The sequence below is a fragment of the Aspergillus fumigatus genome, chromosome 5, assembly GCF_000002655.1.
Source record: "Aspergillus fumigatus Af293 chromosome 5, whole genome shotgun sequence".
NCBI lineage: Eukaryota > Fungi > Ascomycota > Eurotiomycetes > Eurotiales > Aspergillaceae > Aspergillus > Aspergillus fumigatus.
The window spans coordinates 1,968,951-1,980,206 of NC_007198.1; the positions used below are offsets into that span (position 1 = coordinate 1,968,951).

Genomic DNA, 11,256 nt, shown 5'->3' on the forward strand with positions numbered 1-11,256 from the left:
AGATTGTATTGTTGGATGCGGAATTTTGGTGACGTTGATGGAGAAAGACAACGAATGCACAACCCCGCGAACAGCTAGCTCAAGCGGAGCGCCTACGCTTCAATTATTCCTGGTCAATTCGACACGATATTCTCCCTGTATTTGGGACAAACAGCATCAAATCGCATTTTGCTATCGTTTGTTATAAACCCATCCTTTTTTGGACAGAAGTATAGTTCCGCCATCCAAGGGCCACTTCGATTGCCTTCTTGCCATCGCCTGTCGTCATTCATATCGACCTCCTGCCGCCATCCATCCCATCGCCGCTGCTGCGTCCTCTCCCTCCCTCCACACTCAGGCCCCCGCATTCCCGCTAGACATCGCGTGACGCAGGGACAATTCGCCGGTTCCTGATCAATAGCCAGACGCATTTAAGATTCAGTCCCAATGACTTAGACCGTCACGCGACGCCCCTTTTACTTCCCTACCTCTCTTTGCGCCTCGCGCTGCGGAAATAGAGCCTCTCTCGGAGACAGACTCCTGGTCCCTTGAGCCATACGCGGGGAGCAGACGAAATATATACAGATAATTCTTTCGAATAATGGGCCGTGTCTCGGTCCGATCCTCACAGCATGAGTTCAAACAGCGATCAGTCGTCGCAACCTTCCGTTTCTTCAACCCCCGGCGGGTATCAAAGCGACAGTGGCAGCAGCTCCTCCAGTCGCCATCCCGATGAGCGTCATGACCCGTTCGCGCTTCCAAAGGCCGTCAAAGCGAGGAAGTCGGAGTACACCCGCGAACAAACGCTCCGCGTCAAGGTCGGCACTTGGAATGTGGCAGCTATCCGAGGTACGGAGGAAGATATTGGAAAATGGTTCGTGGAACGGAAGGGTATATGCGAACAGCTCTCTGGTCTGAAGCTGCAGGATCCCCGAGATATGTCCGACGGGACCGACTGGGGGTCGGGGGACGATGCTTCGCGAGATACTCAGGGCGGCCAGTCGAAACGCAAGGGATTTCCCAAACTCCCTCCGTACGAACCGGAGAAGGTAGGCCTCTACGTGCTAGGATTACAAGAAGTTGTGGATGTTTCGTCGGCTGCGGAGGCATTGAGGCCATACGTTGATCCAGGACCGTCGAACAAATGGAAGGCGGCGCTTGAGAAAGCCCTGCCAGAGGGTTTTCAGCTCGTTTCGGAGGCTCAGCTAGTGGGGCTCCTGCTTTTAATCTACGCGGCTCCTTCTGTTGTTGAGAGCATATCTTCGGTTAGCTCTGCCAACGTGGGTACGGGACTTTTGGGTTACATGGGCAATAAAGGTGCAGTAGCAACGCGACTGATGCTCGGTGAAACGACTTGTCTTGTGTTTGTCAACTCGCATCTTTCCGCTGGCTCGGATAAAAGTAGCTTGGAACGGCGCAATTGGGATGCATCTCAGATTGTCGGACGTGCTAAATTTGACCCCATTGACCCAGACAAGGGCCTGAGAGAGGACCCTGGGGACAGTATTGGGAGAGAAGATTTTGCCTTCTGGTTTGGTGACCTGAACTATAGACTTGAAGATATTCCCGGAGGTGACGTGCGACAAGTGCTCGCTCGGCATACGGAGAACGAATACGACAAGAGGCATAAGCCGTCACACCATGTCGAAGGGGAAGTGCCATCATCACCAATGGTAGGTGTCGAACACGACCATAAATCGGAAGAATCATTTCCAACTCTATCGGACGATGAAATCGACCCTCATACGGACCCATCTTCGCTGCAAACTACTATTGCGTCTCTACTGCCCCATGATCAGCTTCGTATGCAACAGAAGAAGAACAGGGCTTTCCATGACGGTTGGAGAGAAGGCGACATCACATTCTTACCAACATACAAGTATGATGTGGGGAGTGTGGCCAGGTTCGATTCTAGCGAGAAGCATCGTGGGCCGAGTTGGTGCGATCGAATACTATACCGGGCACGCCACGATAGACTGAGGTATGAAAAACGAGTTCAAGAAGCCGAGAAGTCGAGACAACGGGACGAAGAAATGAAAGCAAGAGGCTTGGATAAGGCAGCTGCTGACGATAGCGTATTATTTGACTACGACCCGGACGTCGATGGTGCCGACAGTGGGGACGAGTACGATTCGAATAAGGACAAGTCGAGCGACAGTGATTCGGTGTCTTCCGAATCTGACAAGGATGAGTGCTGTCGGCTCGAATATTACGTGTCACATCAGGGTATTCTATCATCGGACCACAAGCCTTTGACTGCCGGTTTTACGATCAAGTATGAGGCTGTCGACCCTTATCTGAAAGCCAAGGTACACCAGGAAGTTGTACGGGAGCTAGACAAAGCTGAGAATGAATCGCGACCTGGCTTAACGATCGTGGTCGATACACAGGGAGAGGATCCCAGAAAATCCACAACAGATCCGAATGCGGTAGACTTTGGTGATGTACCTTTCGATATACCCATCACCCGCTCACTCACTGCTGCAAATACAAGTGGCGTGCCGGCTACTTTCTGCCTCGAGAGGCCCGATCATGGCAGTGAACAAAAGACACCGTCATGGCTGGAATACAAAATTGAAGCACCCACTCACCATGAGGAAGATAAGAAAAGGAAAACAAACGAACGTACTCTGTTTCCCGGGGAGCTCGCCAACATTGATATAACCGCACATGTTCGAGATATCGAGCATGTTCGTTTGCTGAACAATGGTCAACTCAAGCTTGAGGACATCCTTGTCCTTCGCGTGACCGGCGGTCGCGATCATTTCATCTCTGCTTATGGGCAGTGGTTGCCTACATGTTTTGGGCGCAGCGTGGAAGAACTTACTATGATGCCCGAAGCCGGTGCGCGAAGCCTATTGAAAAGGGATAAATCAGAAAAAGAGCGTAGTCATGTTGAAACTGGCCGCCTATCCGCCCCTCGTGAGCTTTTCCGCCTGACTGAGGCTATTTCAGAACAGTCTGAACGTGCCATTGCTGAGTGGGGAATGACAAAAAATGATTCCGACGAAGAGTTGCCCCCATGGGCAAAGGACCAGGGTGCCGGATGGCCATTTGACCCAGAGACGTGGACCTTGAAGGATAAGGACCAGCGATCTCAGCACTTGGCTTCAGTTCGTGAAGCCTTGGACACCAATCAAGATTTCAAGTCTATCTTCGCTCCTGAGGTAACATCACTGCATCGATTGGAGCTTCTGTGCGAGACCCTATTGGCCTTTCTCCGTTCGCTGAGAGATGGAATAATCACGGCTTCCGTATGGGAGAAAATGGAACAGCAGATGGTCACGCGTGAACGGAATAAGTCACCTCCCCTGTCCTGGGATGAAACTCAAGCATGGGTTCTAGAGACGCTCGCATACTCCCCCGCTCACAGCGTCTCCTTCACGTTTGTCACATTTATGCTCGCCCACATTGCCAACGAGATCGCCCCGCTGCCGTCTACGGCAGCAGCATTGCCTGAAATATCGAACCAGCAACGTCAACACAACAAGCGGGACAGTGTCTTATCCACCAAAGGTGGACAGCCTCCTGATCCTACCGCAGCTGAAACAGCAGCCTCGGGAGGCAGTATCAAACGCCGACCGCGTGTCTTGACAGCCACCAGCTTATCGAGCCTTCAAGCCAACGCCAGTCATCGCAGACAAGTAGTTGAAACTACTTTAGCTTCCATTTTCGCACCAGCACTCATTTCTGAGAGTACTGTCCCTAGCAAGGATAAGGAGCGGCGAGCCCTGGAGGATAGAAAACGGAGTATCATCGAGCCGTTCCTCAAGACGGCTGGAGTTGATAACATGGGTCCATCGGGTGGTGCTCCGTAGCCACCCATCTCTTACATAGATTTTTCTTTGCCTATTCAAGTCGAACGCGCGGTTCGCGTCATGGACAAGAGGTTCTTACGTCTAACTGATAGAGTTGGGCGGCCTGTACTCTGTATATTATGTCTGCTCTTGTGTCTTCTTTCAGTACATTGTTAGATTTATATAGTCATCATGCGGTGGCATATGGTTGCCCGTCGCAAGACGCAAGGCTAGAATTATTTTGAGTTAATAGACATATTGTCGCTTTATCACTGGGATTAAGTGTAGCCTAAGTTAAAACCCTGGAATAGCACGACAGATGTAACTCGAGAATGCTCTTCGCAGGACGCCATCGCCTGTCCAGATTGATTTTCAGAATCTCGAACTCAAGTGCAGACCACAGATGCTGATGAAGACAAAGGGAAAGGACAAATGAAACAAAAGTATTGACTCATATTGACAAGTCAATGACAAACGCCTGAGCCACATCCCATGGCTGTGAAGCCAAACCTGTATCATGATGCTATACTTTCCAATATTAAAGATAAAACTTCCCCGCTTCCATTTGCTATTGATACTCCCGAATTGGTTTGAGTGCTGGACCACCGCCCAAGTCCTGTTGGGGAATCCTTCTGAATTGCTTTGAAGATGAAGTTCTGAGATCGCGCGGCACCTTACTCTTGCTCAATTTTCGTGGTGGTTTCGAGAGCAGCATATCTTTGCAGTAATGTAGACATCGCATTGATAGCTGAAACGGGAGGCTTGCTAGGGATATGAAGATCTGCATGGGGAGTAGGATAATTGCATGAATGCTGTTGAACAATCCCGATAGAGCACCCAACGGCCGACGTGAGCGTTGTGCTGCTGCTGCCAAAGCAATAGCATCGTGCACTTGAGTTTCGAGCGCTTGGAATTTTGCCTCAGATTGGAATGAAGTGAGGGCCGTGCGTTTCTCGTAGCGCCGAACCGCGCGATTCAAGGCATCAATCTCCGGCTGGAATCCCTTGCGGATTTCTGCGGTTGCCTGCGAGATGAGGTTTTGGAGTTGTTCCTGGTCTTGTGAGTGGTTTGACGATCCGGGCGGCATTTGAGCCGCGGTTGTTTCAGCGACGTGTGCTTCTAGATCCTCAAGTCGCCTGGCAAGGTCCTTGATCTTTTGCGGGTCCAGTTTCTCCTCCTCGTCGGCAGCTGCAGCGACAACGCGCTGAAGATGGAGTGTGCGCGCCTGCACCATCTTCAGCAGGTGAGCGAATGGCCGAATCTCTGACGCCAGTAGGAAAATGGTTAGGTTGTAATTGGATACCAATCCTTCGGATGGCCGCGACAATTTGGATCTGATGGCATGGAGGAGCCACGTCCCGATCATGGGGAAGATGAAGCATGACGCAAGAGCAACAAGTTCATGAACTTGAAGCTCCCTACTGGCCTGATTGGCAGCACTGGGGACTTGCTGCTCCCTTCGACGCTCTCGATCTGTGGCTTTCTTTTGGCCTTCATAGGGTTCCTCAGTATCATCCGTTTCGTGTTCTGGTTTTGAAGCGACGGGATCGTAATATATTTCTTCTTGTTTCATGGCCTGAGCAGAGCGATACCATTCCCTGGTCCTTCAGTTAGGGAGAGACATGTAGAATGCGCAGAATCAAGGCATATAGCTCGTACCATGGTAGTCTCACCGACCAGTTGAGGAAGATAGCTGCCAGAATCAGCAGAGTAATATCCGTTACGACTGCACTCCCATTTTTAGAAAAGATACCGGCAATAGCAGGCAACAGTGCCAGACCAAGAGGCGCCGATTGCCAATTCGATTCCTCATTCGGCAAACCGATGTTCCCCTTCTGAACTACGCGTGGGAAAAATAACTCATCAGTTGAGGAGCGAATCGAATTTCGTGCTTCAGATACTGAATCCGAGAAGCTTGAGTTGCGGCGTTGAGTTTGAGTGCTGGATGAGCCCTCTGCAAAAGTAGCAGCTCGGGTCGGGCCTCGATGGCGGAGGTTCAGGGATCCGATTGTATGGATGTGGGGTCTGGCGCTCTCGATAGGAGTCTGGGGTGAAACCGATCTCCGGGGTTGTTCTGACATGACGATAGCGGATCAGATGCTGCAAATATGTCTCTTGGGATTGATAGAACCTCAGGTGTACCTCATGGTATACCAAGGTACATGCCAGGAGGCAGCGTTTGATAAAGGGAATAGAAATTCATGCCACTCGGGGACGCTTTTGCAAAGGTGTTGGTCCTGACTTGGTTTGCTGCATTGAACCAGACCACGGGCGGAGAGAGGACGCCAGAGGTACGTAATAGCAACATGCGCCACAGAAGGGGCTGCCAGAAAATGCAATAACACAACCGGTATTGCAGCCCCTCCAGCACTATGCTCGTTGAAGCACTTATTGAACAATGAACTTATTCGCTCAAAGCTTCCGTGGAAAGGTCTTCTCTTCCATCAGTGGCTGGTGTGCGGAATTCGAACTTGTTCCTTCATTTCTCAAAGCCCCCGGGAGCCTAATTCTGCAACTGCTTGACAATGTAACCTACAATCAGAATCATCGATCATGCGGAAATCGAAATCGATCGTCATCGGAACTTGACGCGAAGGCCAATGTTGTCCAAAGAGGTCCAAGTATCTCAAAGCTTTGAAGAATTTCCTGCCCTGACGGTGTGGTCCATTATCCCTTCCTTCTAGGTCTCAGAGATGCCGGATTAGGCATGTCATGACAGTTTCATATATCGCACCCCTGGAGTAGGTGTTCCCTCGCTCCTAATAATGAAAAGCAGGAAAAGAGACCTATGAGAGGTTCTGTACCATCTCTCCAATCCCTGGATAGCTGCGTGTGATCTTGTAATGCCATCCAGCCACCTGTTGATTCGTCAGGACCACCATACAAACATTCCTTATCGACGACACACGATGCCGTTGTGTGCTTTCTGTGAAACCAAAGGTCGAATTCTTACAGCGACTGGCTGCATCCCAGGGGCAAAAGACCTCCGAATCAGGTCAGACTAGGGTGCTTCAGCAGTCGGATGTGTTGAGTCTGTTGACAATGATGGCAAACAGCGGGCTTATTGACACCCAGAAAGGGAATGGTTCCAGTATCCGCAGGTGATGTCCCAGTGACTCTTCCACCCATCACTAGCTCAGAAAGAGGTTGAAAATCCCATTCTTCTGACTTTGTCTTCACCATCCTTTATTCAAGTCGATCTTCTCAATAGTCAGGTGATGACTTTCCTCAGGTCGCAGTGGATCTCCAGACGTAAGCCCCCCCGGCACCGTCATGGATGCAATCATTGACTGAATTACTTGCTTCCCCTCCCTATATGCGTCAAACACATTTGCTTTTTCCTTCACTTCTCTGCTCATTGCTGTCTATTCGCATGGTCTCCACCTGCTAAGATCTTCTGAAATGACTGTCTCAGCAGAGAGGGGGGGGTAAGAGGGCTTGCGCAATCTGCACTCTGTCTTCGCTCGGGATCTTCGTGCTCAATAAGACATACGACTGTTCCTCCTGTCTCCGGTTGCATCTCCCGCTGTGTGCCTCCTCAAATGTAATTTGTGGTCTACTCTACTTTTAACTGAGCGGTGCTGGCTCATTGCTCCTGCCATTCCGACCTCAAGAATCTCGCCGTCGACTCGATCCGCTGAAGAAACATCTGTGCACGACATTGCCGCCTCCATCAGAATCTCCAAGTCAAAGCTTGTTGGTGTCTAAAATACATTTAACCCGATGGACTCAGCTACAACAGGACGTAGCCCGCAGGCTGTGGTCCTCCCGGTGCTATCCTCCATTGCTGTTGTTGTCAGTATTCCACCAATCATCCTACATTGGAAGAACCGTAATTTCCCCGCTACTGCCCTCATTGGCTGGTTTCTTCTCATCAATACCTTTAACATTATCAATGCACTTATTTGGCCCACGGACGATGTGGATTCATGGTGGGATGGTCATGGTCTTTGTGATGTCGAGACCAAGGTGATGATAGCGAGCTATGTTGGCATACCGGGGACTCTGGTCTGTATCTTCCGAAGCTTGGCCTCTGTGCTCGACACCAGAAGCGCTATGCTCGTCCCCAGCATCGGCCAACGTTGGCGTGACCGTCTGATGGATTTCTCATTCTGTGTGATCATCCCGGTGATCGCAATGGGTACACATATCCTCTACCAAAGGAGCCGATACCTGATCCTCACTATTTCAGGGTGCGTCAACAACTTTGATCAAAGCTGGATGAGTCTTATGCTAGCGTTCATCTGGCCTCCCATAATCTGCCTTCTGGCTGCTTTCTATTGCGGTATGAATATGGCACCGTCGTCCTTCTCTGCTCATGACTGACGACCACACAGCCCTAACCCTCTATCGGCTTCACAAATATCGGAGCCAGTTTGGGGACATACTCAACTCCGCCAACAGCCATCTCAACAAGTCCAGATTCCTGCGTCTATTTTTCCTTGCATGCGTCATGCTTTGGACGATTCTTCCCATTCAGGCTTACGTTGTCTATCGCAATCTTATGTACAATTTGCCCTGGCATCCATACTCATGGAGCCGCCTCCATGGGCCACACTCGCCATGGAGCACCATCCTCAAAATTCCAATGCATGGTGAAGTCTTCTTTGATCGCTGGATTCCTGTGGCTGCGGGGTGCACGCTCTTCATCCTTTTTGGATGCTGCCACGATGCTTTGAGATTGTACCAATCCGCTTTTCGCCTCTTGGGCTTGGGGAAGTGTCTTTCTGGTTTGCGCACTTTGTCGCAAGGTACCTCGGCATCTTTTACAGCGAGCCGTGCGAGATTGCTATCCTCTAGGAAACAGTCGCCTGGAACTGGGTAAGGGCTATCTTCTGTCGTCTCCACAAATGATTAATCCTTTATGTTAATACAGTGCCAGAAGAACGACCGACTCTGCCACAAGCGGGACGACCACCTGCAGCCACGAGGATATTGAAAAGGGTCCCGCCCCCAGACAAGAGAGTTCCTCTATAACAAGATCGTACTGGGTTCCGCTACCAAGGTGTCTCTTAGGCCGCACATTCCTTTCAACCCGGGAAACAGCGATCTCTGACCCAAACTTTTCGGTTCCAGCCACCACAGTATCCACTAACGCCTGGGCCGGTGCGAGCCAGAGCCGTGGTAGTAGTGACTTCACACATGCCCCAGTCGGACCCGATACTATTCGCGTGAAGCAAGTGATTAGCCAAGAGAGTGAGCTGCAAGTGTAAGCTCACCAGCTAAAATCCTCTGATTCACAGCCACCCGAAACATAGCATGTGTGACATGCATGGGTTTCGCAAATGGATAATTCATATGGGTCCTTGCGGTGTTCTCATATTAATTTGTTGTGGACACTCGACGGGAAAGTCTTCTACTTCTGACTGACAATGTATTCCATCCCTTTTGTCACATATTCACTAGAGCAGGTATATCATAACATGTCTCTCTTTCCGAACTTTCTGTACCCTTGAACTTAGAGCTCACATGTCTACATACAGGGTAATCCTTTCCGATTCCATTAAATAACACACAACTCTAGCAAAATTAGGCAATATTAGACGATAGGGACTCGTCATATCCTCGTCTCTTGCGACCGCAATGGAGGAACACTCGAGAAATTCCGTGGCGTACGCCGCCTTGCTGGTAAGAAGTCAACTTAAGAGCGGACGGTCAAAGTGGAGCCATTTAAGGGTATACTGGTACAGCACAGCAACTACAATACATGCAAGTCAATGGGAGCGGCGGCCAAATGTCGGCTTCACCGACAAAGCGGAGATCTCAGACAAGTGTCTTAACAAGCAGCGATCTACCCCAACAGGAAACAGTGGCCAAAAAGCCTATCCCACCGATCATTCCTCTTCTATCCCCACTTGTCCTTGAAGCCAAAGCCGATTAATGGGAAGAAGCTTCAGAATCAGTAGCGTTGGCGTTGTACGGGCGTTTGAGGACCTCGAGCGTCCCTGGCCACGGCATGCATTAGTATGGGTATCTCTCACATGGAGATGCATGAACAGGGTAGCTGGCTTACGTTGCACAATGTTCAGGGCGTGCTGTCTCTTGCCATCTGAGTCTTCGTACGAACGCATGGTGGCATCGCCCTCAACGTACACAAGGGTTCTGGTAAAACAAGAAATGATCAGCATCAGACTTCAAACAGCTCTAATTCTGCAACCATAGCCCAGTATGTGTTAGGAACACGGAATGAGTGCAGATAGAGCCGCAAGCACGATAGGCGAAAATACTCACCCCTTCGGCAGGCTGAGAAGGAAATCCCGCTGCGAACCCTCTGGCTGGAAGCTCGAGACGCGGAACCAGCTGGTGTGCCGGTTCTCCCCTTTGCCGAAGGTCGTGCCCACCGCATACTTGATAATATCCTGACCAGCTGAGGTGGTGTGCAGCTCGGGCTCGGCAGCGAGACGTCCAGTGATGATCATGCGTGCGATCGAGCGCGGCGAGGAGGTGCTGAAAGAGCGTGCGGAGAGAGCTGCACCTGAAGAGGCGCGCAGGAAGGGGCGAAGTGACGAACTGAGAGCAGACATGTCGGTCTTAAAAGATAAAAATGTGTTGAGCTTGAGCTAGAGATAGTAATAAATAGGTAGGGAACGTTAAAGGATAAGGATAACTTGTAGGTGCTTGTGATAGCGGTCAATCTCCGGCTCCGTGATGATATGGTGATGGTCACGTGATACCTGAAAAGTGCTTATGTCTGTTGCTACCTGTGGTACGATCACTTGAGAACATTTACATTGAGCAAGAACTTGCTTCTTTTACGCCAATTTCCTGGATTTCAATTGATCTCTGGGATTCTTATGGAGCAAAAATGTACTAGAGTCCGAATTTGTCTGCTTAGTATTGTGCCATAGAGCTATATACAAGCGTTCTCCCATACATGCCCACCGGTATATTTGGACGGGCCAAAGGGATATCCAACGCGGAAGTAGCCCAATCAGCCCGAACATAGTGGTTTTCAACCCCATTGTAAGATGTCAAATGTAGGACATTACCAGCGCCTTTTCGCAAAGGGAACTTGAAAGGAGTACGTGCAAGTACAATTGTCCAAGTACAAGCTATTCGAACATCTAGCCCTTCAACTTCCTCCCTTTTGGACTCCTTTCTGCATCGGTCATGCGTCCCACTATTGTTATCCTACTGCGAACTTGGAAATCTTGATTCAGCTCAATTTCTCTGCATTCGTCTGGCATTTTCAACCTCAGAGACCCATTGTCGCAGACCCCCTGCGGTGGAAACAATGGCTACTCGGCTAAGCACATTCAAAAAACAACTCGGAAATTAAAGACGATTCCAATAGACGATCAGAGATAAAGCGGCGGGATGCCCACTTCTCAAAGGGCAATCCCGGCGCCTAGAAAAGCCGAGAGATCAGACCTGTCATTCTATGCAACCGATCATCCTACCGTCCTAAACTAATGAAGGCTAATGAAGGCTAATGGTGCTCGCCTGATCAATAGAGATGACGACAATAGCAAGGCCCACT

General features: G+C 50.2%; 4 protein-coding genes across 4 annotated transcripts; 2 read left to right on the forward strand and 2 right to left on the reverse strand.

Annotated features, from left to right (window-relative positions):
- The first annotated feature begins 100 nt into the window (after positions 1–100).
- AFUA_5G07860 (phosphatase family protein) lies at positions 101–3,907 on the forward strand. The gene has a single exon (XM_748757.2). The coding sequence runs from the start codon at positions 612–614 to the stop codon at positions 3,795–3,797; it is 3,186 nt and encodes a 1,061-aa protein (XP_753850.1). The 5' UTR covers positions 101–611; the 3' UTR covers positions 3,798–3,907.
- A 124-nt stretch (positions 3,908–4,031) lies between these two features.
- AFUA_5G07870 (uncharacterized protein) lies at positions 4,032–6,097 on the reverse strand. Its single transcript, XM_748756.2, has 2 exons — positions 5,436–6,097; positions 4,032–5,374 (listed from the first exon to the last, which is right to left on the reverse strand). The coding sequence occupies exons 1-2, from the start codon at positions 5,855–5,857 to the stop codon at positions 4,345–4,347; spliced, it is 1,452 nt and encodes a 483-aa protein (XP_753849.1). The 5' UTR covers positions 5,858–6,097; the 3' UTR covers positions 4,032–4,344.
- Positions 6,098–6,194: 97 nt separating this feature from the next.
- Positions 6,195–9,187, forward strand: preA (pheromone receptor). The gene is made up of 3 exons (XM_077804789.1): positions 6,195–8,061; positions 8,114–8,597; positions 8,659–9,187. The coding sequence occupies exons 1-3, from the start codon at positions 7,500–7,502 to the stop codon at positions 8,987–8,989; spliced, it is 1,377 nt and encodes a 458-aa protein (XP_077660927.1). The 5' UTR covers positions 6,195–7,499; the 3' UTR covers positions 8,990–9,187.
- Positions 9,188–9,419: 232 nt separating this feature from the next.
- AFUA_5G07890 (single-stranded DNA-binding protein) lies at positions 9,420–11,028 on the reverse strand. Its single transcript, XM_748754.3, has 3 exons — positions 10,008–11,028; positions 9,790–9,878; positions 9,420–9,721 (listed from the first exon to the last, which is right to left on the reverse strand). The coding sequence occupies exons 1-3, from the start codon at positions 10,298–10,300 to the stop codon at positions 9,654–9,656; spliced, it is 450 nt and encodes a 149-aa protein (XP_753847.2). The 5' UTR covers positions 10,301–11,028; the 3' UTR covers positions 9,420–9,653.
- Between the last annotated feature and the right edge of the window lie 228 nt (positions 11,029–11,256).